The sequence below is a fragment of the Puma concolor genome, chromosome A2 (genome assembly GCF_028749965.1).
Source record: "Puma concolor isolate L17-30 chromosome A2, mPumCon1.1.hap2, whole genome shotgun sequence".
Lineage (NCBI taxonomy): Eukaryota > Metazoa > Chordata > Mammalia > Carnivora > Felidae > Puma > Puma concolor.
The window spans coordinates 160,352,256-160,379,668 of NC_141668.1; the positions used below are offsets into that span (position 1 = coordinate 160,352,256).

The 27,413-nt window shown below is 59.9% G+C and overlaps 1 protein-coding gene across 13 annotated transcripts; it reads left to right on the top strand.

Moving 5' to 3' along the window:
• The first annotated feature begins 1,131 nt into the window (after positions 1 to 1,131).
• WIZ (WIZ zinc finger) lies at positions 1,132 to 27,378 on the top strand. 13 transcript variants are annotated; one of them, XM_086698796.1, is made up of 13 exons: positions 1,132 to 1,285; positions 2,684 to 2,947; positions 7,879 to 7,951; positions 9,772 to 11,909; positions 13,108 to 13,431; positions 17,620 to 17,790; positions 18,697 to 19,200; positions 20,274 to 20,672; positions 21,262 to 21,813; positions 22,922 to 23,449; positions 23,652 to 24,071; positions 24,352 to 24,547; positions 25,576 to 27,378. In XM_086698796.1, the coding sequence occupies exons 2-13, from the start codon at positions 2,743 to 2,745 to the stop codon at positions 25,733 to 25,735; spliced, it is 5,670 nt and encodes a 1,889-aa protein (XP_086554922.1). In that variant the 5' UTR covers positions 1,132 to 1,285; positions 2,684 to 2,742; the 3' UTR covers positions 25,736 to 27,378. The 13 variants fall into 13 exon arrangements, with proteins under 13 accessions (XP_086554922.1, XP_086554925.1, XP_086554924.1 ...); XM_086698797.1 differs by lacking the exon at positions 1,132 to 1,285 and adding an exon at positions 1,634 to 1,919; XM_086698799.1 differs by lacking the exon at positions 20,274 to 20,672.
• Positions 27,379 to 27,413: the final 35 nt, after the last annotated feature.

Genomic DNA, 27,413 nt, shown 5'->3' on the forward strand with positions numbered 1-27,413 from the left:
TATATTGCATGAATATTTGTCGGGGTCTCCTGAGACTCTTGAGCTAGGCAGTGGGGAACCAATAATGAACAAGGCAGATGGGACTCCTGTCCTCATGGAGCTTACACTCTAGCGGAGGAGGCAAGTAAATGTGCAACTGAAAGATGGATGTCTGCATGGCTGGGTGAAAGGGTGTGTGCAGGGATAGGTGGATGCTTGCTTGGTTGTATGGATAAGTAAGTATTTACTTGTGTGGTGGGTGGCTGGGCAGGTAGATGGGATGTGGATGGGTGGACTCAGTGGGTGTTCAGATGGGTTGTGGGGATTTGGGTGGGTGGCTAGCTGGCTCACAGGACCAGATGTTGGTTGAGTGGTGGATGGATGAGTGGGTAGATGGGAAGTGAATGGGTGGTTTGAGTGGGTGTTTAGATGGATGGGTGGATAGATGGTTAGTTGATTGAATGGATAGATGAGTGGTTGATTGGTTGAGTGTGTGGATGAATGAGTGGGGAGATGAATGGGTGGTTGAACGTGTGGATAGGTGGTGGATGGGAGAAGCCCACAGACTTCTTATGTATTCACAATGGGATAGTTCTGGAGGCTGTGATCCTTGGGGTTGGATGGAGAAAAGGGGCTTAATATTGGGGACCTAGGGCAGCTCTAGGGGCATGGAGGCGCTGAAGTCCAGCGTGGATAATGGGAAAGGAGGGAGAAGGCTTGTGGTTGGAAGGTAGCTGACTGGGGGCAAGGGACTGAAGGATAAGGATTGGCTGGGTGGAGTTCTCAGTGACCTATAAATGACTCATGGGGGAACTTCTCTGCCCCCTCCTCACTCTTCTGCTGCTATTAGCAGGCCTAGCATTGGAAGAACCAGTAGGGTGATGAGAAGCTATTGGGGGCAGGGGGACAAGTGTGTTGTCATGGAAACAGACCCTCTCCCTGGACTCTCAGGCCGCGCGGGCCCTTTAAGTGTGACCCGCCTGGCCACTCCCAACATGGCGGCGCGCCCGCTGACCGCCCCCCCCCCCCCGGGCGGCACGGGGGGGGGGTAAGGGGGGGGCCTGGACCTCCCCATCATGGCGGCGCGGCGGGGCTGTCGCGCTGAGGTCACGGCGGCGCGCCGGGGGGGCGGGGCGGCGGGGGGAGCGATTTAAAGGGACAATGTCCCCCGAGCGGTGGAGGCGGCGGCGGCTGCGGAGGCCGCGGCACCGGCACCGGGAGCGGCAGCGGCGGTAGCGGCAGCGACGGCCGCACCGAGGAGGGAAGCTTCGAACCCCGGCGCCTGGCCGGCGGCGCCGCCTCCCCGGTGAGGCCCGGCCCGGCCTGGGGAGCCCGCGGGCGGGGCGGAGCCGGAGCGGGGAGGGGGAGGCCAGGGCCGGGCCGGGACAGGCGGGACCCCCCGGGGCGGGGGGCGGGGGCGGGGCCTGCAGGGGCGGGGCCTGGTCGGGGGCGGGGCCGTTCCGGTGGGGGGGAGGAGCGGGGGTCTTGGGGCAGGTGTCCCCCCCCCACCTCGGCGCGTCCCACGGGGTCTCCCGCCCCGAAGTGCACGGGCGGAGGGAGCGTCTCCCGGACCCTGACCCAACGAGGGGTGCGCTGGCGCGGCGCCGCCCCCACCCCTGCGACCCCCGGGGGGCGTCCAGGCGGGAGGCCCCTTCCCACGCTGCCAAAGTGCTCCGAAGTTGCGGTCCCGCCTGTTCCCCGCGGGCAGTGCCCACCCGGTGGGCACCCGCAGGTGCTTCCTCTGGGCCTGGGCAGGGACCCCCGCCACGACTGCCAGGCCACGGACTGGCCCCCTGGGAGCCCCCAGGCCCCCGAGGGCAGCGCCTGCAGCCAGGCCTGGAGCCCGGGCCCCGCCCCGGTTGCCTGGGCCCGGCCTCCCCACCATCTCCCTGGGGAGGGCGCCTCATTCCTGCCCTTCACTTTCCGCCGTTACCTTGAAGGTATTTATAGGTGGAGAGGACAGCACCCACCCCCTCACACACTCGGCCTCCCCAGGGTCCTCATTTCTGGACCAGGAGCCCCATCCGTCGTTTTTGTCCGCAGACTAGAGAAATCTTGGGAGGGTGGGATGAAGAAGCCCAGGCTGGGTATGCATGAGGGAGTGTTGCGGAGAAGAGAAGGGGTTAATGCTGGGGTCACTTAAGGCTGTGGGTGAGGGTGAAGGGTTAACGCTGGAGAACCCTAAGGTCCTTCGAGGATAGGGGTCAGAGTGTGGGAAAAGTGCAGAAGTAATGATGGGAGCACTTGAGATAATGTATAGGATCAGGGTGTAGAAGTGGCTGGGATCCATGCTAAAGCAGGGACAGAGGATCTGCATGTACATGGAAGTGAGGGCACAATTGGGGAAAGTGCAGTAGAGCATGAGTGAGAGGAGGCATCTGGGAGAAGTGATAGGATGAATGCTGGAAGAAAACAAGGTCCATGAATTTGCATGTGGAGAAAATGGGGTAAACTGAGGCAGCACAGTGCAGGAGCTGTGTAAAGAGGAGTTACCCGTGGGGAGACTGAGTCATACGGAAGATAGGGGCCATCTGGGTTACAATGCATATGGACAGGGCCTCAGCACCATTTACTTAGCTCTCCTGGGCTGGGAGGGAAACTGAGGCACTGAGTAGCAAGGGTGAGGACTGGAACTTCGAGGTAGGAGAAACTAAGGCAGCATCCCTTTCTCACCTCTCCTGAGCACCTGTCTCTCTGCCCCCAGACTTACAATGCCTTGCTGAGCCAGACCAGCAATTGAGTGGAGCCAGGCAGACAGCATCCATGGATGGGCCCCTGGCAGGCGGCCTGGCCGCCCCAGATCGTCCTCGTGGCCCCGAGAGACTGCCCGGCCCAGCACCGAGGGAAGACATCGAAGGTGGGGCCGAGGCTGCTGAGGGGGAAGGTGTCATCTTCCGGTCCACCCATTACCTGCCTGTCACCAAGGAGGGACCCCGAGACATTCTGGATGGCAGAAGTGGCATTTCTGGTAAGAGAGTGGGCCCTGCGGCCCTGGGGGAGCATCCAGCCTGGTCCCTGAGGTTCAGAGAGGGCTAGGTCACCCAGCCCAGCAGGGGTTGGGATGGGATTCTGATTCTGCTTGGGTCCAGAGCCTTCTCTTTGTGCTCTGCTTATTTTCCCATTTTATGGTTGTGAAAACAGACCTGATGAATGCCCTCCCCCCACAGGGGGTGGCAAGGAGCTGGGGCTTGAACTCGGGTCGGCCTGGTTCCCTCTTCTGAGCTCGTTAGTTGGATACAAGTGCACAGCTTAGCACCCTGAGCAGCCCACTTGTTCCCCAGGTGTACCCCAGTCCCATCAGTCTGTTCCAGCTCCCTCTTGCTACACTGTCCATGAGTCCTGCTCCTGAGCCACAGGTTAAAACAGTTTGTGCCCTCTAGTGGCCGGGGAGAGATTGGCTAGTCAGGGACACCAGCTACCCCTTTGTGCCTCAGTTTACCCAGCAGAAGGGGGTCTCATACTGTCCCCACCTCCAGATTTGTTATTCATTCATTAAATACTCAGCAACTACTATGGTGTCAGGATGTTTTCTAGGTGCTGGGGATACAGCCATGAACAAAAGAGGCAAAACTCCCTTCCTACAAGAGGCCTGACATCCTAGAGACAGGCAATAAGCAACTATATAAATAACGTGAGGGCAGGTAGTAACAGGTGCCGTAAGGTTTTACATAGAGTGCTAGGATCATGCCCAGAGGACCTGGGAAACCTCCCTGAGTGGGTGGAATTTGAATGGAGCATTGAAAGAATGGTGGGAAGGACAAGCCAGGTGGGGGAAACAGCAGGCGCAAAGGTCCTGTGGTGAGGTGGAGCCTGGTGTGTTCAAGGACCAGGCAGGAGCAGCAGAGTGATGGGGGCAGTGCAGGCTGATGCACCAGATGTCTCCCTTCATCTCCTTGGCCTGCCCTACAGGACTTGGTTTCCAGGAACCTCCGGGTACCTTATTAGGAGTTTCCTACATGCCAAGCCCTTTATGTGATCATCTCATGTCATTCTTAAAAGATTCCTGTGGGGTAGCCTCAATTATTATCATCCCATGTTCGAGATGGGGAGTCTTAGACCCTGAGGGGTTAAATTAGTTGCCCATGATCCCACAGCTGGCAGTAACCTGGCTTGACAGCCCTGGTCTTTAACCACCACGCTGTGTCAAGGCATCCTGGACCTGCCCCCAGCTCACCCTTAGCAATACTCATGAGATTCAGATATTTACTGAGCACCTTCTTGGGGCCACACACATACAGCATCCTCACACTCATGAACCCTGCCATCTGGCTGGGAGACAAACCAGCTACCAGGTGTTATGACATAGTTGCTGTGGCTACAGTGGGTGAGGCCCAGCCTGGGGGCCATCCAGGAGTCCTGGATGAGGAACAGACAGGCAGGGGCCATCTAGGCATCAGGCTCCACATATGCAATGGCATGGAAGTAATGGGTAGCTACTGAAGGTGTTACACAACAGGGGACAGGGTGAGACTGAGGGCAGAGTATCAGTGCTCAGGGAACCTTAGCAATCCCCTCCTCTAGATCATTCATAACCAAGGCCCAGACAGAAGGAGAGCCATGTTCCACGGCATGTAACTGGCCAGGGCAGGCCTGAGACCTTGATTTTATGAGAGCTCCAGGGAAACAGGGTCTGGGGTCCCAGAATCCTCTCTGCTTCTGAGGAGCTGGTCAGTTCTCTACCTGGCAGAAGCCCCAGGTCTGGCAAGAGAGGGGGAAGGTAAGTAGGTAGGTGCGTCCTCCTTCCCTCCAGGGAATCAGCCAGGCTCCAGCGCATGTCCCTGGAGAGGAGGGGGATGTGGCTGCCAAAGGGGGCCAGGCCCACCCTAAATGATGTCCTTGAGTGGATGGGGGCTTGGGGCAGGGGTGGCTTGACTTGGTTGAGGGGGGTGGGTCACAGCCTGGAGGTTAGATGAGGGCCTGGGCTTGGGATGCAGCGCCTCCCCTGCTGTCCTCTCAGCCTGCTCGACCCCCCTTCCTGGCTTGGGCACCTGCCCTAGGAGTCTTGTGATGTCTATAAATAGGAACAGCCTCTGGGGCTGCTGTTCCACCCTGAAGCCTGGGCCTTCCCTCACCCTGCCCCTGCCCTTGGAGCCCCCCAAAGGTACCCCTGGAGTGGCTACTTCCAAACTTCTCTGTCTGCACACGGATGCGTCCACTGCCTTCTCTGTCCTCCATTATGCCTATTGACTTGGAGCCCCCACAGCGTCCTTGCAGCCCCCGCCTGATGTTTGGCCTCTCTCTCCTCGGCCTCCTGGGTGCAGCCAAGGCTTAGGGGACTGAGATGGTCCACAAGGATTGATGGGAGTCTGGTGCGTGCCTGGCATTGGGACCGGGGGCCAGGGAATGAACGACATACTATTTCTGCCCTTGCGTGGGGCCCCAGGCTGGGGAGGAAATCAGAGCATGGAGTGAGCTCTGGGTCCAGCCTCCAGCTTCCAACCTGGGACACCTCCAAGCCAACCCCGACCCCCGTCCCAGGCACCCTCACAGCCCTTCCTTCCTCCCACCGCCGCCTCTCCGGATGGAGCATGTACTGTGTGATCTCCTTGGCATCCGTCGCTGGCGCTGCGAGATGGGTGCTGGCTGTTCCCTTTATACAGAGGAGCAAACAGGTGGGAAAGGTGTGCCCTTCAGTCACCAGTGGGCCTTGAACTTGGATCTGTCTGCCTCCAAAGTCTAGATTCATGGTCACTCTGCCAAGCTGCCTGGCTTGGGGTTCAAGCTGCAAATGGACACCCTTCTCATTTTCCTTCTCTCATTTTCAAACCCTCTTGGGGACCCCCAAGATAGCAGGAGTCCATGAGGGCCCCTTGGCATGGCCACTGCCAAGGGCTGCATCTGGGCACCTCGTCCGACCTGTAGGGACTTCTGGATCCCCTCTGGCCATGGAGGCCTCTGGGCAAGCCCCCCAGCTCCCAGGTGTCTTGGACACGGGGCCCTGCTTGGCCTGCTTCCTCCAAAATGCTGCCACTAAAAATAGGAGCCTCGCTGGAGCTGCTCAAAGAGGCCAACACAGCCCCCTGGCTCATGGAATCCTTAGACAACGCCAATCACAGAATCAACGAATCTGGGACGCCCAGAATCTCCAGAGCTGGGGTCCCAGAATCTCAGAAGCAGGATGCCCGTACCCTCAGACCTGCACCTCTAGGCTGTGCGGGGGCTTGGTGCCACTGAATTGCTTGCCCTCCCCTGAGTAGCTCACATTTATGACTCCTGTGTTCTCAAGAGACCCCATTTTTTGAGATCTCTGTCCCTTGGCTGGTCCAGGCCTTGCTTTCCCAACCCTCACACCTTCAACATGCACCTCATCCTTCCGCCCTGACACTGGCCCCTGCAGTCGAGTGTAACCCTGGTCTGGCCCTGCTCCCCATCCGTCTACTCTAGGGGTCCTCAAATGGGGGCGGTTCTGCCTGCAAGGGGCCTTTTGCAATGTCTGTAGACATTTTTGTTTGTCGTGATGGCAGGGCCAGGGGCTGGGGGCCGGGGGGTGGGTGGTGCTCCTGGCACCCGGCGGGGAGAGGCCAGGGATGCCGCTCAGTGTCCTACACCACACAGAGAATCATCCGACCCTACACGCGGATAGTGCTGAAGTTGAGAAACTGCTCTAGAAATGCAAATTTACGTACCCCCATCACCACCCTCCCCTTCCAGAGGCTGTGTGACAGTCACGGCCCTTCTCTCAGGCTCAGCAGAAAGACCCTCAGCCAGTGACCACAACTTTCTGATTCCCCACATCATCCCTGATGGCACTTTTAATTCTTTGGCTCCTGTCAGCTCTCAATTTCCTGGGCAAATTGAACCGTGGGGGATCAGACAAAGAGCTAGCCCTGGACCATCCTCCAATTGAAGTTAATCCAGCAATTGCATCTGTCAGGCTCTGGACGGGGCACAAGTTCCCCCCGTGTGTTAACCTTGGCCCAGGCAATTGGCCTGCACCCCAACTGGCACGTTCACCCATGTCAGGCGAGTGCGGCGGGCAGAGGAGGCACAGGCCAGGATTCCTGTGGTCGCTCCAGGCGTTGGCTCCACAGGCGGATAATGGAGAGTTGGCTCTATCTGTGTAAGGGGTCCCAGGAGGGGATTTGATTCTAGGACTGAGGCCTGGAAGGGGGCCTGGGAGGCAGGGATAGGCCCTTTGCAGCTCGGGCTTAGGGCTCCTCACTCATCAACTGGCAAGTATTGGTTGCACACTTGCTGTGTGCCAGGCACTGGGATGCGGCAGTGAAGGAGGCTGAAAAAGTCCCTGCCCTCAGGGGGAGCTTACCTGTTTGCAGGGACTCGGGGAAAGCAGTCATCCATAGTGGAACAAGGCAATTTCAGAGAGTTCAAAGACAGAAATGAAACAGGAGACGAGACAGAAAGTCATAGGGGCTCACTTTGGTCAGTGGCCAGGGAAGGACTCTCCAGACAGAAGAAATAGCCAATGCAAAGGCCCTGGGGCCAGAAAGGGTTGGGTGAGCTTGAAGCATCAAGAGGAGTCAGGACAGAGTGAGTGAAGGTCAAAGACAGGGAGCTGAGGCTGGAGAGACCTGCTGTGGAGGTCCGACCTCTCAGGGCTTTGCAGGTAGTGGTTGGGAATCTGGCTTTTATTATAGGTATGATGAGAGGTCAGGTGAGTTCTAACCAGGGTGTGATTTTTAAAAATCACCGTGGTTGCTGGGTGGGGGCAAAGAGAGGCGGGTTAAAGGCAGGACACCCCGTGGGTGACCCAAGAGACTCTTCCAAAGAAACCCCTTTCAAGGCTCAGGAGTGCAGAGGCCAAAGGCCTCTCAGGGGAGAGGGGTGGGGAGCCGGCTAGGCCCTTCCGAGGTGCCCGGCAGGGCTCCCGGAGCTGGGGTGTTGTGAAGGACCCCGGCCAGGGGGACCCCAGCCCCTCAGGGTCTCCCCTCTCTGTTGCAGACGGGCAGCCCCATCCCGGCCTCAGCGAAGCCCTCCCCCGTGCCACCTCCGCCACCCATCGGATCAGCAGCTGGTGAGTGCCACGCTGGCCCTGACGTCAGGGAGGGCAGGGGGGCAAGCAGGATGTGCCTAGGCCCAAAAGAAGCCCCCTGGGGAGTGAGAAGGGGAAAGGAGGGAATCAGGAGGCCAGGCAGGAGGAGGTGGCTCCCGGCAGACAAGCCCCTGGGCGTGTGCAGGGGGTGGGGAAGACTGGGATGAACACAGACAGTCAACTCTCATTATGCCTGCCAGGAGCAGGGCCAGAGGGACAGGAGCCTGAAGGTTAGACCCTTGGAGTCCTGTCTCTGCCAGGTGGCCCTTAGCCTGATGCCAGGCCTCTCTAAGCCTCACTTTCCCCATCTGCAAAATAGAGTCCCTAAGATGCATCTCACAAGCTGGCCTTGAGGACCCAAGGGAGGTGGGACAAGAGCAGGAAGTGACAGCAGTGGTGACAGCAGGGACCCTGTATTAAGTCTTGGTGGGTGATAATATGCAAATAATAGTTGTACCGGGTTAAATGATAGCTTTGGCACAGGTTTACCCCACTGAATCTTTGCCATGGCCCTGGGGGGATGGTCCTGTTAGTATCACATGTCACTGATGGGGCTGAGAGAGGTGACCCCCTGCTTTCCGCTCAGCCTCTTGGTGGAGCCATGTGTTCACCTGTTTGGTGGACACGATCGATAGCCCCTCTTGGAGGCAGTGTCCTGAAAATGAAGGGAGATTTATCAGGGACAGTGATAAGAAGAACCCATGTTGGCTGTGGGCTCACCAGGAGCCAGGCATCTGGTGAAGCAAAGCATTCCCCCCAGCACTGAGCTGTGTCCTCCTCTCCTTACACTTCACGGGGTCAAGGCCCCCATTTGAAGGATTGTAGCTGTGATTGTTTACAACAAATTTTTTTTTTAACATTTATTCATTTTTGAGAGACAGAGAGAGATGGAGCGTGAGTGGGGGAGGGGCAGAGAGAGAGGGAGAAACAGAATCCGAAGCAGGCTCCAGGCTCTGAGCTGTCAGCACAGAGTCTGACACTCTGGGGCTCGAACCCACCAACTGCAAGATCATGACCTGAGCCAAAGTCAGGTGCTTAACCAACCAAGCCACCCAGGCGCCCCACAGCTGTGATTATTTAAATGAGCACATACCTCATGTAAACTTTCCTTTGATTATGGATACGAGAAAGCTCCTTAGGTGCTGCATAAGGACACAGAGGCTCCTGGTTTTTGGGACTCATCCCCATTTGTAGGATTGGAAAACTGAGGCCCGGTGAGGTTGCTTCGCCTTCCCCTTTCCCCCAAAGAAGGCCAGGGTCCTTGGGGCTAGAGGCTGAGCAGGATCCTTCCACCATTCCTGACTCCACCCTTCCTAGAAGGGAGCTGCAGGGGAAAAGTGCATTCCCTTGAGTTGTTTACGCCACAGAGTTGCACCAAATTTGCTGGAGAGGTGAGACTAGATGAACTAAATCACCCCAGTTTGGGGGCACAGATCAGAGCCTTGGGCCCTCCTGGGGGACAGATGAGAGTTGACTGTGCCACCAGACTTGAGGACATGCCTTGTGACCCTGGTGTGACCCCTGATAGACCCTGTACACTCTCCCACCATGCAATGGGGCTGGGCTATATAGACAGGTGCAGCCTGGGAGCTGGATGTGTTTTCTGGTCTAACAGCTCTGGATGCGCCACCTGCACTCCCCATACCTCCCCACCCTCACCTCCATGTTCCCGGTCCCTCTGAGGTTGCCCTTGGGCTGGGTCTCTGGGGCTTGTCTCAGAGCCTACGAGGATCCCCTCCCCTGCCCAAGGAAGGGAGACTGAGTCCCATGGCTAACCTGTCCCAATTGGCACTTCCTTGCAGTTGCTGGGATGGAGGCAGCCTGGACTTCCAGCCGGGCTCCCCACCACCCCACCTCCTGGGCCACTTCCCTGGCCCCCCTGATGGCCAGGGGACCTGGGAGCACCCCCTGGTCCAGGAAGCCAGGGAGGGCCTCACATCTGAGCAGAGGTTCGAGGACTCGGTCATTGTGAGAACCATGAAACCCCACATTGAGCTCGAGGGCTCTAGAAGGTTCTTGCACCATCAGGGTGAACCGAAGCTCTTGGAGAAGGCCCCCCGGGGCCACCCCAGGTTCGACTGGCTCCGGGACACAGATGAGCAGGCCCCACCCCAGGATGCAGGGCTGCACCGGGACCTGCCACCCCAGCCCCTGCCCCTCACCTCCTTCAGGACGGTGCTCGTGCCAGTAGAAGATAGTGCTAAGTCATTGGATGTGACGGTGGTGGACACTAGGGAGCACCTGGCAGACCTTGAAGGGCTGGCCCAGCCATCCGACTGGGGCCTGCCCAGGTCAGCCTCGGAGGTGGCCACGCAGACCTGGACAGTGAACTCGGAGGCGTCCGTGGAGCGGCTGCAGCCGCTGCTGGCCCCGGTCCGGACGGGGCCCTACCTGTGCGAGCTGTTGGAGGAGGTGGCCAAGGGGGTGGCCAGCCCAGATGAGGACGAGGACGAGGAGCCGGCCGTGTTCCCGTGCATCGAGTGCAGCATCTACTTTAAGCAGAAGGAGCACCTTCTGGAGCACATGAGCCAGCACCGCCGAGCCCCGGGCCAGGAGCCCCCCGCCGACTTGGCCCCGCTGGCCTGTGGAGAGTGTGGCTGGGCCTTTGCGGACCCCAGCGCCCTGGAGCAGCACCGCCAGCTGCACCAGGCCTCCCGGGAGAAGATCATTGAAGAGATCCAGAAACTGAAGCAGGTCCCAGGCGATGAGGGCCGGGAGGCACGGTTGCAGTGCCCCAAGTGCATCTTTGGCACCAATTCCTCCAAGGCCTTTGTGCAGCATGCCAAGCTGCACGTGCGTGAGCTCCCGGGCCAGCCCGCCAGGGAGCCCTTTGGGGGCGGCAGCGGGGCCGGCAGCCCGGGCCCTGATGCCACCGCCCTCGCCTATCGACCCTACCGAGGCTCCTCGGGGCTCAGTGGCTGCGTTTTCTGTGGCTTCCCCGCGCCCAGCGAGAGCCTGCTCAGGGAGCACATGAGGCTCGCGCATGCCCACCCCCACTGGGAGGAGGATGCCGAGGCTTTTGAGGAGGACCCTGCCAGCCAGCCAGGCACCAGCCAGGAGGCATATGCCCGCTTCCCTGATGCTGCCGAGGACTACTTTGGCAAAGCTGAGCCGCTCTTGGCCCCCACGTGGCAGGAGAACCCTGCTGGATATGACCCCAGCCTGGCCTTTGGCCCAGGCTGCCAGCAGCTAGGCATGAGGGATTTCCCACTGTCAAAGCCACTTCTGCGCGGCTCAGATCAGAGGCCCCTGGGAAGGCCAGCCTTCCCCTCACCTCTCGCATCTGCCCCCTACTCCTTACATCCCGGTAGAAACAAGAGCGTGGTCCACCCGCAGGGGCTCCCAGGCCAGCTGGGGGACCGGAGACACCCTTGGAGCGAAGAGGAGGAGGAAGACATACCGCTGGCCTCGGAAATGGACTTTTCCCCTGAAAATGGGGTCTTTCCACCCCTAGCTTCCCCTGGCCTCATCCCACAGCTGGCCCTGGACCTGAAGCGGACTTTCCGAAAAGCTCTGAGGGCAGCTGAGGCCTCTCGGGCACAGCGGCAGCAGCTCCGAGGGATGGTGCCCGTTGTGCTGGTGGCAAAGCTGGGGCCACAGGTCATGGCTGCAGCAACCCGGGTGCCCCCACGGCTGCAGCCCGAGGAGCTGGGGCTGGGGGGCACTCACCCCCTGGACTTCTTGCTCCTGGACGCGCCACTGGGCAGCCCGCTGGGGCTGGACGCACTCTTGGATGGGGACCCGGCGGTGGCACTGAAGCATGAGGAGCGGAAGTGCCCCTACTGCCCGGATCGCTTCCACAACGGTATCGGCTTGGCCAACCACGTCCGGGGCCACCTGAACCGTGTGGGCGTCAGCTACAATGTGCGGCATTTCATCTCTGCCGAGGAGGTGAAGGCCATTGAGCGCAGGTTCTCCTTCCAGAAGAAGAAGAAAAAAGGTAGGGCGGCTTCGCTCTGGCACCCACCTCCCTCCGAGGCCCGCGAGACGTGCAGCTGGGCAGCTGAGCTCTGAACCGAGCAACCCTCACTCTAAGTCCTCCCATAGCGCCAAGCAGGGGGAAGTCAGGGCCTCCCCTTCTGGAAGACTGGGAGCCGCGGCAAAGGCCACTGCATCGGTGGAGGTGTGGGGACGCCCCGATGCCCTGGCCCTTCCAGCAGCTGGAGGAAGCAGTATGGGCAGAGGAGGCAGCCCCAGGCAGGGAATTTCACTAATGTCTTCACTCAGCGAATATTTATTGAGAGAGGTCCCCTCTGTTCCGGGCATTTGGGGGCACAGCAGGGAAGGAAATAGCAGTCCCTGCTCTCTTGGAGTTCCCGGCCCAGTAATAGGAGTGTGGGACCCTGGCCGGCCTCAGAAACCCCAGGGCAGCCTGTGAGCTATGCAGATTCCCAGGACCAGGGTTCTGATTCTGGAGATCTGTCTCCAACAGGATTGCCCTGGGTGCTTCTGACGCTGGCGAACGTGGATCCCACTTGGGGGAGGTGCTGGTGTGGTGTTTGAGAGCGTGTGTGCACATGCGTGCATGTGTGCGCGTACACTGGGGGTCAGGGTCAGGGGCCAGACAGCCACAAAACCAGGCAGTTATGGTGGTGAGTGACCAGGGCTGTGATGGGGAAAGCCAGGGGCTGGGGAAGCTGAGAGGAGGTCCCTGACTCTGCCTGGGGCTGTTGCGGGGGGGGTGGGGGGGCAAGCAGACTCCCAGGGGAGGGGATCCCATCCATTTGGCCATTTCTTCATTCAACAAAGATTTAACTGACAGCACTGGAGTGACAGTGAGCAAAAATAGGCATGTACTGTAGACACGAGAAGGCTCTTAATCGAACGTTCACCCAAAAGATTGCAAATCCACAACTAGAGAAGTTTCTGAGGGTGGAGCCCCTGATGCGAGAGCTAAGTAGGGGGAAATCTGGAAGGCCAGGCACATAAGGCTTCTTGGAGCAGGAGTTGCGGGAGGATGTGTGAGCTCACACAGGCAGGAGTGTGAATGGGAAAGGGAGGTGTCCTGGGTCAGGGATGGCACTGGCTGTGTAATCTGTGGAGGGGGGAGGGTGGAGGGTGAGATCCCCTGGGAACGGGGATGGCTGGGGCCAGAGAGTCACCCCTCCAGGCAGCCCATGTCCTCTCTCCCTCCACAGTGGCTAACTTCGACCCAGGCACCTTCAGCCTGATGCGCTGTGACTTCTGTGGGGCTGGCTTCGACACCCGGGCCGGCCTCTCCAGCCATGCCCGGGCCCACCTGCGTGACTTTGGCATCACTAACTGGGAGCTCACCGTGTCACCCATCAACATCCTGCAAGAGCTGCTGGCCACCTCGGCTGCTGAGCGGCCCCCCAGCCCCCTGGGCTGCGAGCCTGGGGGGTCGCCTAGCGGCTTCCTGACCTCCCGCCGGCCCCGCTTACCTCTTGCAGTGCCCTTTCCACCCACCTGGGCTGAGGACCCTGGGCCAGCCTACGGAGATGGTAAGGGGAGAGGGTGCAGAGGGGGTTGGGGCCCTGACCCTCCTCAGGGGCCCAGAGAGATGGGGGGTAGGAGGGGGTCAGCCACTCTGCTTTCCTGGGAGGGTTTCAAGTCACTTTTCAAAGTATGTTGACAACTGTCCTCACAACTGCCCTGCCATGTAGGGGTTATTTCTCTTTTACTCAGGGGCTGGGCCAGGGCTGCTTCTGGATCCAGTTAGTCCCTGCCCTGCCTGACAGTGACTTTAATGCATGCTTATTCAGCTCTTACTAGGAACCAGATAGGTTCTAAGCACTTTACAAACACAAACTTATTTATATCCTGACAACAACGATATAAGGCCGGTGTTATTATAATCCCCATTTTACAGATAAGGAAACTGAGGCACAATGCAATTCATTAATTTGCCCAGGGACACACAGAAGTGGCAGAGCTGGGATTTGAAACCCTAGACAAGTCAGGCTCTACCATTCTTGGTCTTAAAAACGTCTTCTATCTAGAGCAGTGCTTTCCGATAGAACTTTCTGAGATGGAAAGGTTCTCTAGATACGTGTTCTATAGGCCACCACTGGCCACCTATGGCTGTTGAGCACTTGAAATGTGGCTAGTACAAGGTTAGTTGCAATTTGCTCAGACACTGCAGATCTAGAGTCCACTTTCTAGATTTTCGTTGGTGCCTACTTTGTCCGGCAGCATTTATAACCCCTCCCGTAACTTGAGTGCTTGTGTATACTAAAGTTTCATCGTATTTATGCCTCAAAACAATTCAGTGCAGCTAAGGATTGTTGTGTTCTGGTTTTACGGAGAAAGAGACTGTGGGTCCTCTGCTTTGCCACACAGCCACAAAGCAACAGAGTGAGACTTCTGAACCATGTTCGGTGGTCTCTCCAGGGGAGGATGGCTTGGGAAATCCAGAAGTAATATTTTGGTGAAGGAGCCTGGGAATGGGCACCACTGAGGGGGCAGAAAGGTGAAGGCCCCAGCCTTGCAAAGGCTGACTTTGTGGGAGCCCTTACTGAATCTCGAAGCAGAGAACTGGGCAATGAGGAATAGGTGGGCTCTGGGGAATGCAGGAGGTCCCTGAACAGGGGGAACTGTCCAGGGGCTGCTTGGGGCTGAGTTTCCTTCTGTTTCTCCTACCTGCAGCTGCCAGGGTCCTACCTAGATCTGTACTCTGACCTCCACTAGACTCATCTGTAAGCCCCCTTACTGGCGAAGGAGACCTGAGGGTCTGCAAAGTGGAGGGTGGCACTATCAAAGCCCCTCTCCTCCTTGGATAAGGAGACTAAGGCACAGAAAGGGCATAGTGGTTGGTGGAGGTCACAGTTTCGAAAGAGACTGTAGGGATGTGACCTCGGGCTTCTTGCCTCTGCTGAAGGCTGTCCCCAGGCATTCAGCTCACACACCTGGCTAGGTTTGTGGTCTCTCAGGGGTGGCTGAGAAGTCGAGCTGGCTCTGAGGTTGACTGGGAGGCACAGGAGGTAGTTTGTAAGTTCCAGCCCTGCTGCCTTCTTTTTCTGTCACTCGGGTAGAGGCCTGAATGTCAGGCTCACACTCCTTACTTGGTACCTGGGTCAGGCCACCCAGGGATGGTAGCATGTGCTCAGCAGTCAGGTTCAGCTTTGGTCAACTTGTTTCTACGAGAAGACCAATGTGCCAGCCCCTAGTTATGTGCTGATGGATCCGGCCAAGCCATTGGGGTGCCAGGATTCAGTCTGGTACTACCCTAGCCTTGTCCGTAGGAGGGGAGGCCCTGATCAGTCTTCCAGTTAACACCTGGTGAGCAGGAGGGCTGTTAATGAGTGATTCAGAAGATCCTGGAAGTCTTGCCTTGAGGAAGGATGCCCAAGATTAAGGCTAGGTCCTGGCACCCGCCCTGCCCTGCACAGTTGTTCTTAGAAGCATCTCCCACCTAAGTGAGCCGTAGGGGGCGGGTGCCAGGTTGGGGGCGGGACAACGGTCAGATTCTGGCCCCACCCAGCTGTCAGGGACCAGCTAGGGGCGATCGGTTTGGTGTTGGGGAGAAGCAGGTTGTGCCTGGAATGAGGTGCCGGCGGTCGTGTGGGGAGTTCCTTAGGATTGCGGGACGGCGCCGGAGGGTATGGGGCGGGGACATTTGGATACCAGAATGATGTTGTGGGATCCTCGTAGTTGGGATCAGGTGTCTTCCAGGATCTCCGACACGGAGGGCAGTCTTCCAGGATAGGGAAAGGAACAGGGTCCCGGCGCAGTTTCTAGCTCCAGGCGTCGGGGCTCCAGGAGCCTGAATGCTGTTAAGGCAAATGCTCGTGGCCCGAGGATTCCCATTCTAGCCTTAGGAATGTCCAGGGTTGGGGAAGAGTGTCCCAGCCCGTCCAGGCCAGGGGTGCAGCTGGCAGCCGCGCCGAGCGCGGCTTGTGTGCTTCCGCGAGCCGGTGTGCAGGCGGCTCCCTGAGGGTCCGGCCCCATCCCCCCCGCCGGCCCGCTGGGCCCGGGACAAGTGTTTCGCTCGCGGCGCTCGGCGCTCGGCCGGCCACACTGGGTGCGCCCCGAGGGGCGGGGCGGAACGGAGCGGTCTCGGCGGAGGCGCTCGGCGCTCGGCTGCTCCCGCCTGGGGCGGCCGCCCCGCGTGCGCCGGAGCCAAGATGGCCGCCTCCACCGCCCAGTGCCGAGTGACAAAAGCGGAGAGCAAGGCGGCGGCGGGGCCGCGCGCGGGGGGCGCCCGGGAGCGCGCGCCCGCTGGGGCGCCCCCGCCCAGCCCCCCGAGCCCGGGCCCCGCGGCCCTCCCCGCGCCGCCGCCGCCGCCCCCGCCCCCGCCGCCGCCGCCGCCGCCGCGGGACGGGCCCAAGGCCGAGCCGGAGCCGGGGCCCGGGCCGGCGCCCGCGCCGGGTAAGAGCCCGCGCCGGGGAGGGTACGGGGAGGGCAAAGTCGGCGTTCCGCCCGCCCCCTGCCGCCGCCCCCGATGCCCGCCTTCCAGTCTGCGGGACTCCCCTTCCCCCCCCAGGCCCTCCGGTCGCGCGGGCCCCGGGCCTCCTGTCGGAGCTCGCAGTGTCCCGGGCTTCAGAAACACTCTCCGCCGCCGCTCCGTGGGACCCTCGCCCCGTCTGACAGATGTCCTCTGTCCCCCTTGGAGCCCCGGGAGCGCCCCTCGCCTCAGTCTCGGTCCCTCCGGCGCGGAAGCCCACTCCAAGTCACTTCAGACACGGTCCCTACACTATCTGACAGACGCGCCCACTCCACCCGGCGACTCTGACAAAGTCCTCGGTGTCCCGTACCCCGGTGGCCTCCCCTGCCTGCCTTCTCCTTGCTTCCGTAGGACTCAGACTGAGCAGGGGACCTGCGTGGCTTCCTGCTCAGAGCACTGAACGACTTCAAAGCCCCATCTGACACACAGTTCCTTCATTCTCAGAGCTGTCTCCATGCCCTGAACGCTAAACCTGGGGCTCAGCGGGCCACTCGGGCCCCCTTCTCTGAAAAACTAGACCACGAAAACATACCTTCCACTCCGTCTTCTCATACACAGCTCATTCAGGGAAGCTTCCTGGCCGGCCGGACGTCCCGGAAACTTCCCACAAAGTTCTGTGATTCCCACTTTTCCTGTCCGTATTCAGATCCCTGCTGGTGGAGGCTCCCCGTTCTCACCTTCCCCCACTTAGGCCTCAGCTTGTGATAAGTAGACTACTTCCGAGCCCTGAGTTGTCTCGGCAGCCCCAGCTGTCTTGTCTGGTGCAGATTCCCAAGTCCTGGGAGCCTCCTCTGGAGGAGCCTCCTTCCTGTCCTTGGCTTCTCACCTCTCTGTTGTTTCTCTGGCCTCTGACCCTGGCCTTCTCTTACTGGATTCCCCTTCTGACTGCCACCTACCTGCCCCCAAGACTGACATGCTCCCCTGCACACGTTCTGCCCAGAGAGATTTGTTGTCAGATCTCCTAGGACGGGAGTCTCTGCTTACACTGTGTTGCCCAACCAGTCTGTGTGCCGGTGCGTGGAAGCTTCTCCTAGTCCCTGCTGTCAGTGGGCAGCCTTGACATCCCTGGGTCTTACTGGTGCTGGGGGTTATGGATGGAGCCCCTGTTTTCATGGGGTGAGTCGCCTCCCAGGGTGAGAGCAGCTGCCGAGGATGAGGAAGAAGGCTCCATGCCGCCACTCTCAGTGTTACGGGGGTAGACAGCTCGCACCCAGCCTGGGCTGAGCCTGTCTTCCTAACCTCACAGGCTTGGGTTCTGAGGAAAACACAATGGTGGCCATGGACTTGGGCTCCCCCCCGCTCCCCAAGAAGAGCCTGCCTGTCCCTGGGCCCTTGGAGCAGGTGGCCAATCGGCTGAGCAGCAAAGTGGCTGCAGAGGTTCCTCATGGCAGCAAGCAGGAACTGCCAGATCTCAAGGGTGAGTGGCCCAGGTGGCAAGGTGGGGGTGCTGGTCAGGCTGGTCACGCTCATAGGGAACTCTCGGGTCTGGGGGTTAGTGCGGGGTCAACAGCTTTCTCTTCGCTTCAAGACACTGAGGAGAGATCTAGCTGTCTTCTCTCGAGCTTCTGTTGCCCTGGGCATGCATGGCCTTGAGCTATACCCTCACTGGGCGAGGGAGGGACATCCAAAGAAAGAGCATGGTTTTCATGAGCTCACACTCAGACCCAGTTCATTTGCTGACTTTGGCCCTGGTTAGCTGTGTGTTTTTTTGCATGGTATTTTCTCATCTGTGTGTTGACATTCAGATCATTATTGAGTGGTAACAGGCACTGTGCCGGACCCCAGGGATGTGAGAGGAGCAGAACAGACCTGGTGCCTGTCCTTGGAGTCATTGAAGTTGGGGAGCAGGGAGGCAGAGAAGGAGACAGGCAGGGATAAGGAAGGGCTCTGCAGAAGAGGGTGCAAGGCACCGCAGGGACTGTGGCTGTGGTCTCCAACCCAGTGTCTGGGGCATGAGTTGAGCTGCAGAGGCTGGCTGGGACAGCTCTGGAAACTGTGTAGCTGGCAGGTCAGCAATTGTGTGAACACCTGTTGCCAGGACACCCTGGTATGTTGCATATCTGAAAGGCGTTCCATTGGCTGGACCACGGAGGGCTCTGTCTCCTGCTGTGTGCCCTTGGGCACAACTCTTCCCTCTCTGAGACTCAGTTTCCTTGTTTGCAAACTGGACAGGCTGATTCCTGCCTCATTAGGGTCATTTTAAGGATCAGGGAGGCTTGCGGGGAACCTGGGTGAGTGGGGTCCTTGGTGGGAGGGAGAAGTGGGAGGGCAGGGCTCAAGGGGCCTCACAGCCAGCTCTCGTGGCCTTCATCTCGCCCTCCAGCCCAGAGCCTGACCACCTGCGAGGTCTGCGGTGCCTGCTTTGAGACACGCAAGGGCCTGTCCAGCCACGCGCGCTCCCACCTGCGGCAGCTGGGGGTGGCCGAATCGGAGAGCAGCGGTGCCCCCATTGACCTCCTCTACGAGCTCGTGAAACAAAAGGGCCTGCCTGACACACCCCTTGGGTTGCCCCCAGGCCTGTCCAAGAAGTCCAACTCACCGAAGGAGGTGGTAGCTGGGGCTCCCCGGCCTGGCCTGCTTGCCCTGGCCAAACCCTTGGATGCTCCTGCTGTCAACAAGGCCATCAAGTCACCACCCGGCTTCTCCACCAAAGGCTTGGCCCACCCACCCAACTCCCCACTCCTCAAGAAGGCACCACTGGCCCTGGCGGGCTCCCCTACGCCCAAGAATCCTGAGGACAAGAGCCCCCAGCTGTCCCTGAGCCCCCGGCCAGCCTCCCCAAAGGCACAGTGGCCCCAGTCTGAGGACGAAGGGCCCCTGAACCTCAGTGAGTGCGGGTCCTGGGAGCTGAGGGAGGTCCTGGCACCGGGAGGGCTGCAGAGCCCAGGGTGGGGACGATGGGGACTGCAGCTCCTACGTCCTGGGTCCATTGGGTCAGAATTTTGGTCAGAGCACTGTGTCTCCTGTTGGGCTGACCATGCAGCATATTATCATCTGCCTCCCACTTTACTTTGCTGTTCCTCCCCCTGGAGGCCTGACTGTGGCTGCTGAGCCTGTCAGGGTCACCCTTGCCACTCAGGGACACTCTTGACCTCCTCTGAGCCTGAGGGTTGGGGCAGTGAAAGCAACCAGAACTCCTGTGGGCCTGGCTTCCCAGGAGGGGGATCTTGGGTCCTATAGGCAGGCAAGTGGTCCTGTAGTCGGTCCTGTCTTCACATCTTCCTGGCTGTCATGTGCAAAGGCACCTCAACTGTGCCCATAGGTGGAGCCACACCTCCTGGGCTACCTGTGGGCTTGGCAAAGTAGGGTTTGGGAAGACCCCACCCTCACCCCGACCCCCACCCCCACCCCAGGTGCAGTGAGCAGGTTTAGCGTGATGTCCCTTAGGAAGTCAGGCCTTCCCACACATTGGTGTTTGAGTCTGAGGGTGAGCCCAGGGTCTAGCCCCCTGCCCAACAGGGCACCCCAGTTGGCACCTCATGTTCTGATGAAGCTGCTTCCATTGTCTGCTGTGCTTTCAGGAGCAAGGCCCTGAGCAGGTCTGCCCTTTGCTGTATGATGCTTGGCAGCTGGGTGGGGCCCCTGCTTTGCACCCATACAGCTCCCAAAGCTGGGGTCCCAGGGAAGAGGGCCTGGGAGCATCAGATTGTACCACTGGAATTTGGCCACGCCTCTCCACCCCATGTTCTTAAGCTCTCCACACTCACCTTGATGCCAAAGGGCTAGGCAGGGAACAGGACTTTCTGTTTCCCAAAACCTCTTAAAATAAATCTGCGGCACAAGTCTTGGACCCTGAATGGCCTGGGCAGCCTTGAATCACACCAGGTCTTCTTGCCTCAGTCCCCCAGGGCCGGCCAAGGTGGCGGCCGTGAACCCCCCCCCTGTGTTTTGTCTCCGCAGCTTTAGATAGTGACGGGGGCAGAGAGCTGGACTGCCAGCTGTGCGGTGCCTGGTTTGAGACCCGCAAGGGCCTGTCCAGCCACGCCCGCGCCCACCTGCGCCACCTGGGCGTCAGCGACCCGGACGCCAAGGGATCCCCCATAGACGTGCTCCACGGGCTCATCAGGAGGGACGGCGTCCAGATCCGCCTCCCACCCGGGCGCGGCACCCTGGCCCAGCTGGGGCGGCCTCCTCCCACCTCTGCGGCCCTCTCCTTGCTCCCCCCCCCACCGCCGGCCAAGAAGGCCAAGCTGAAGGCCGCGGGTACGGCCAGCCCCTGGGGGAAGCAGGACCTCTCGGCCGCCGCAGCCGCCGGCATTTTCTGGGCCTCTGATGTGGAGCCGTCTCCTCTCAACCTCTGTAGGTTCTCGCTTCAGCCGCTCCCTCCTCCCTGCGGGCCCTGGAGCCCCTCCCGGGGGGGTCGCAGCCCCCTCCCTACTCCTTTCCTGCTGGGGCAGGGAGTAGACAGGGGCCCTTGGCAGTGGGCTGGTTCTGCCCAGAGATCTTGCTGGCAGTTGGCTGCTAGGCCTTTTCTCCTGGCCTTTGACCTCCGTGCCTGTGACCTTCCCTGAGAATGAAGGCCAAGGGTGGGGTGCTACCTTTTGGTGTGGAAAGTGCCCGTGGTTGCCCCTGGTCTGGATGGCATTTGGCACTTAGGCTGCTACTTCCTGCCCTCTTGCCCCCTGTCCTTGTTGGGACCCGCAGAGCCGTGGAGTCTTAGTTCCATCCTTCTCTGCCAGGACCAAGGGCCCATGCGCTCTCTGGAGCCTCCCCTCGCTCCTGCTGAGTGTCTGGTCCCCACCCCGCTCAGTTCCCCCGCTTGCACCTGCCCTCCACCACCACCCCAGCCTGTGGGCGTGCTGCTGCCCATGCCCAGCCGACCAGGAGACCCACAGGCGACGATGCTGATGGTGCCCACGATGCTAATTACTCCTTTCTCCTGCTGCAGCCTCGGGCCCAGAGCCAGCTCGAGACATCCGCTGTGAGTTCTGCGGTGAGTTCTTCGAGAACCGCAAGGGCCTGTCGAGTCACGCACGCTCCCACCTGCGGCAGATGGGCGTGACCGAGTGGTATGTCAACGGCTCGCCCATTGACACACTACGGGAGATCCTCAAGAGACGGACCCAGTCCCGGCCTGGTGGCCCCCCTAACCCACCAGGGCCCAGCCCGAAAGCCCTGGCCAAGGTGATGGGCAGCGGAGGTCCTGGCAGCTCGCTGGAAGCCCGCAGCCCCGCAGACCTTCACCTCTCACCCCTGGCCAAGAAGTTGCCACCGCCACCAGGCAGCCCCCTAGGCCACTCACCTACTGCCTCTCCTCCTCCCACGGCCCGGAAGATGTTCCCAGGCCTGGCCGCACCCTCCCTGCCCAAGAAGCTGAAGCCTGAACAAATGCGGGTGGAGATCAAACGGGAGATGCTGCCAGGGGCCCTTCATGGGGAGCCTCACCCATCCGAGGGTCCCTGGGCGGCACCGCGGGAAGACATGGCCCCCCTGAACCTGTGTAAGTGTGACCCCGGGGCAGGGCAGTGAAAACAGGTAGAGGGGTCTCCCCGGGCCCCCTCCCCACCCTCATCCCAGCACTTCATGGGTACCCAAAGCGCCCACGGTAGAAATGGAAGGGAGGATACACAGGTCTGGAGGACAAGGGGTTAGCTGTGCATTCTTGCTGTGCAGATCCCAGCTGAGCTGCTTCTTGATGCTCTTTCATCCACTCTGGGGAGGCAGAATTGTGCCATTCGATGATGGCAAAAAGATTTTTATCTCTGGGGCCATCTTTAGTTGATTGGTAGTGTCTGCCAACCAGATTTCTGGGGAGAAAGATGACAGGGGTCAGTTCATGATGTCTTCCACCGGCAGGAGTCTAGGCACTCTGAGTGGGCATCTGAACGGTCTTTCTGACATTCCTGGTTGCTAAGTGCTTGACATGCGGAGTCAGGTTCAAGTTAAGCGCTCAGCAGTCTAGCAATATGTGACCTTGGGCAAGTGTCTTCTTTCTGGAAATGAAGATAAGCATGGTCCAAGCTCTGTATAGTTCCAAAGTGGTATAAAGCACCCAGCACGGTGCCTGGTATGTATATAGTAGTCATACTGTGCGTGTCACCGTGTTCTTTCTGCTCCAGTTGGCGGAGTCATGTACTGAGCAGGTGAGGATGGCCCAGGCCTCTCTCTCTTAGTGCTTCTGTGCATTTCATTACCAGCTGTGTGCCATGTGCTTTGAACTGCTCCCTCAAGGTGGAAGTTTCCATCTGTATTTTGCAAAGGAGGAAACTGAGGCTCAGAGGGGAAGTGGTTTGCCCAGCGTAGCCCAGCGTAACATTAAGGAGGTCACAGCCAAGCTGGCCTCTGAGCCCAGGATCAACGAAGCGCTTGCTCTCACTGCTTCATGATGTCACAGGGGATCATCTTGAAGCCAGCTAGGATTTGAGGTGACAGAGCAGGCAGAAGGGCTGGATGTACACAGGGGCCCCTGGAAGTGGATGAGGGAGTGGGTCATTTGGGTCTGGGGCTGTATGGATGGGACAGTTAACACTAGCCTTGAGCTTGGAGGCTTCCCGCCGCAGCCGCCCCCTCCTTCTCCTCCCCTTCCCCCCACCCTGGACCCCCTGCAGCGTCCCGGGCAGAGCCTGTACGTGACATCCGCTGTGAGTTCTGCGGTGAGTTCTTCGAGAACCGCAAGGGCCTGTCAAGCCATGCGCGCTCCCACCTGCGGCAGATGGGCGTGACCGAGTGGTCTGTCAACGGCTCGCCCATCGACACGCTGCGGGAGATCCTCAAGAAGAAGTCCAAACCGTGCCTCATCAAGAAAGAGCCGCCCGCTGGAGACCTGGCCCCCGCCTTGGCTGAGGACGGGCCCCCCACGGCTGCTCCAGGGCCTGTGCAGGCCCCCCTGCCGCTGGCGCCAATGGCTGGCCGCCCAGGCAAACCAGGAGCTGGGCCGGCCCAAGTTCCTCGAGAGCTCAGCTTGGCGCCCATCACCGGTGCCAAGGCCACAGCCACTGGCTACCTGGGCTCAGTGGCAGCCAAGCGGCCCCTGCAGGAGGACCGCCTCCTCCCAGCAGAGGTCAAGGCCAAGACCTACATCCAGACTGAACTGCCCTTCAAGGCAAAGACCCTCCACGAGAAGACTTCCCATTCCTGTAAGCAGCCAGTGGCAGGGTCCTGGGAGGGCACCTGCCGGGGCCCACAGGGCCCAGCAGTGCTGTGCACACACTGACCCCCGGCAGGGGCCCATGGCGAGGCCCCGGTGGGAGGTGGGACTGACTCCTGACCTGGGCAGGGCCTTCTGGGCACTCTGGTTGCCTTTGGGCTGGGGCTCAGCAGCACCCCCTCTGCCTGCAGCCACCGAGGCCTGCTGTGAGCTGTGTGGCCTTTACTTCGAAAACCGCAAGGCCCTGGCCAGCCACGCGCGGGCGCACCTGCGGCAGTTTGGCGTGACCGAGTGGTGTGTAAACGGCTCACCCATTGAGACACTGAGCGAGTGGATCAAGCACCGGCCCCAGAAGGTGGGGGCCTACCGCAGCTACATCCAGGGCGGCCGCCCATTCACCAAGAAGTTCCGCAGTGCTGGCCATGGCCGCGACAGTGACAAGCGGCCGCCCCTAGGGCTGGCACCCGGGGGCCTGGCTGTGGTGGGCCGCAGTGCTGGGGGTGAGCCAGGGCCTGAGGCTGGACGGGCAGCTGACAGTGGTGAGCGGCCTCTGGCAGCCAGCCCGCCAGGCACTGTGAAGGCTGAGGAGCACCAGCGGCAGAACATCAACAGTGAGTGCTGGTGGGAGGGGGTTTTGAGGGCGAGGGGCACCTGCCCTTAGTCACTTCCCCAGTTGCTCACCCGTTCACCCATCTGGCCACCATCCCAACTCTTCCCCCCTCCCCACTCCTCCCCCAGGCCCAGGCAGCATCCAGTGACCAACTGTCCTGTCCTATCCTACAGTTCCCCACAGCCTTCACACCATGCTTGTTGAAGGCAGGAACCTGCCTTCCCGGGGCTCTTGCCCTCTGGCTTATGTCTTGTCCCTCCCCGTACCTTTCCCTGCCTCAGAATTTGAGCGCCGACAAGCCCGCCCTCCAGATGCCTCTGCGGTCCGGGGGGGTGAAGAGGCCAATGATCTACAGCAGAAGCTGGAGGAGGTGCGGCAACCCCCACCCCGGGTCCGGCCGGTCCCCTCCCTGGTACCCCGGCCCCCCCAGACATCACTGGTCAAGTTTGTTGGCAACATCTACACCCTCAAGTGCAGGTACGTGGCCCCCTGGGGCAGCGGGGGAGAAAGACCACCTACCTGGGGCTTAGTCACCCAGAACCTCTGAACAGCACAGGGGTTGGTGGCAGTCAGGAGATGTAGCTTTAAGGACTGCCTCAGAGCATGGCTGGACCCAGGCTAAGGGATTCTCAACAGAGAGCGTCACCTCAGAGCATTAGGCTGGGTCCCTGAGGTTTGTAGCCAACGAGACCTGGTTTCCAGAACTGGCTCTGACACCTAATCAGTGTAGTGGCCTTGGGCAAGGGCTTCCTGCTCCAAACCTCAATGCTCCCATGTATATAATGGGGTTGACAACAGACCTACCTAATAGATTTGTCATGAAGTTTAAACAGTTGAGTATTTATGAAACACGTGAACTATGCCTGCCACATGGTAAGCACTCGACAAGTGCTTGTCTGATTAAGACAGATGAAGGTCTTAGTTCATTTTTATCAAAGTCCAGGCATCCATCAGAAGCCAGGAAACTGGGTCTGACACTTAAGGTGGCCTCAGGCCACATAGGCCAAGTCAGAAGTAAGATTCGAACCCAAGTCTATGGCATCACAGGCTCAGGTCCTGGGCCCCTGTTCTGAGAGGCCTCCCATGGGACCTCAGGCATAAGGAATTGGGGAGGTGGGTGCCCGAGCAGGGTGGGTGTGAGTTAGTGCCTGACCCCCTTTCCCCAGCTGCCATCCTTCTGTCTTGGGGCCTGGCAGGGCAGGGTCTGCTGCTCTGGGGTCTCTGTCCTCTCAGCTCATGTGTTTCAGTCAGACGGCAGAGGGGCCATGGAAGCCCGATGGCCCTTTCCCAGCATCAGAGCCAGCAGACTTCCCTGAGCCTAGAGATGATGAGGGTCTGTAGGGGACCCTGCCATCATCCAGGGGTGGGTAGAGGAAGCCGTCTGTGAAGGGCCCCTTCCCTGAAGCCCTGGGCCTGCACCGTGCACAGCAAGCCGTGGCGGGTGTGCCTGACGCCCGGGCACGTGGGCTGGGCTGCACTTCGGCCTCCCTTCTGTTCCCCCACAGGTTCTGTGACGTGGAGTTCCAGGGGCCCCTCTCCATCCAGGAGGAGTGGGTGCGGCACTTACAGCGGCACATCCTGGAGATGAATTTCTCCAAAGCGGACCCCCCACCCGAGGAACCCCGGGCCCCGCAGGCACAGACAGCGGCAGCAGAGGCGCCCTGACACAGAAGCATTCCAAATTCCCTCTCGTGCCACCTCTGTCTTCTCTTTCTCCTCCGTCTGTTCCACCCTGTCCTCCCTCTTTCTTTTCCGTTTCCAAAGGAGCAAGCCAAAACCTCAAACCGGCACCCCTTGGGGGCCGGGCACACTACAGCCGGGGCGCCAGGAGCCAGCTAGTGGCCCTTCCCCCAGCCCGAGGGCTCTGGGGCCACACACAGCGCATCTTCCTTCAGCCCACGCCCACCTGGTCCAGCAGGGGCAGAGGCCAGGTCTCTTGTGGTGGCAGCTGATCTGGTCAAGGGGAGGAAGGCCAGCGCTCCCCCGCATCTGGCAGCCAGGCGGGGCTATGTTCGCCATCCGTGGCCATTTGCAAAGACCCCAAAGACCCCTGCCCTGGTTCCCTCTTGCCCCTGTGAATATCCTCTCGCACACGCACACGCAGACACAGACACAGACACACACATACATACATGCACGCACACACAGGCACACGTGCACGCACGCACGCACCTCGTGAGACCCAGGATTTGCCCTAGCCCCCCAGATCCTGTGTCAAACGACCACATCATGCCACGGTGCTTGCTCAGGGGAAGGCACGCTCCCTCTGAGGGCCTGCTGGGGCCTGGGAGCCCCCCACTGAGCCCATGATGCCACGGAAATCCTTGTTGGCCGCCCCCCACCCCCCCAGAGGGGCCTTCCCAGCCTGGAAGAGCTCAGAGCTGACAGCTGCCTCCTGCCATGTCAAGGCCCCCCAGAGCCTTGGGGGGCTCTGGGGCCCAGGAGGGGGTGGGGATGGGACTCTCCTCCCCCACCCCCACTCCCCTCCTCCTTTTCACTGTTGCTTTCTATGTATAGCTCCCTAGACCTTTCACTTTTTTAAAAACGCGTTTTGTGTAGAGAATAAGGAACGTGGATCTTTTTATTTTGCAATCCTGGGCCAGCTAGAGACCGGGAGCTGATTGATCTTTTAACTTTTTTCAGTGGCCACATTTTGGTTATCGATGTACCTAGAAGTATGTAAATTAGATTAAATTTCTCTTCTGGAAACACCCCGGGGCAGGCGGCCAGCGTGTGTTTTTCTGTCAAGTGGACAGGCTGGCATCGTCTGGCAGCCGGGGCTGGGATCGAGCCACCTCCCCCTAGAGCTCCCGGAGGCCCTGGGTTTTCCTGTTGGCCGCCAAGCTGACCAGACCCAGCTGGGGATGAGCCCAGGTTCCCAGCTGTTGGCCCTCAGTGGCATGGTTGGTGAGGGGCTCTGGCCGGCTGGCTGGCTGGCTGGCTGGCTGGCAAAGCGGCTCCTGTGAACAGAGGAGAGGAACCAAGGCTCTGGGCAGCTGGTCTAGGAAGGGAGCCAGGATGGAGAGAAGCAATGAAGCTGGAGGGCCCTCCAAGGGCAGGAGCGGTCCAGTGAGGGCGTGGGGGACCTGCCGGGGGAGGGAGAAGCCCACAGTTGCTGGCAGCCTTCAGAGAGCTGGGACCAGCCTGCCTTCAAGACATGTGACTTGCCTGGAGACACATGCACCCTGAACCCGAATCACACGAGGGGAGAAGGGAGCTGCTGGCTCCTTCGTGATGTTATTTATTTTCTCGCTCTGCAAATGTTTATTGAACATTTCTGAGATTTTAAGAGATTTTGTTGGCTGCTCCTTCTTGTTTATTGCATGTGGTTTTTCAGCTCATC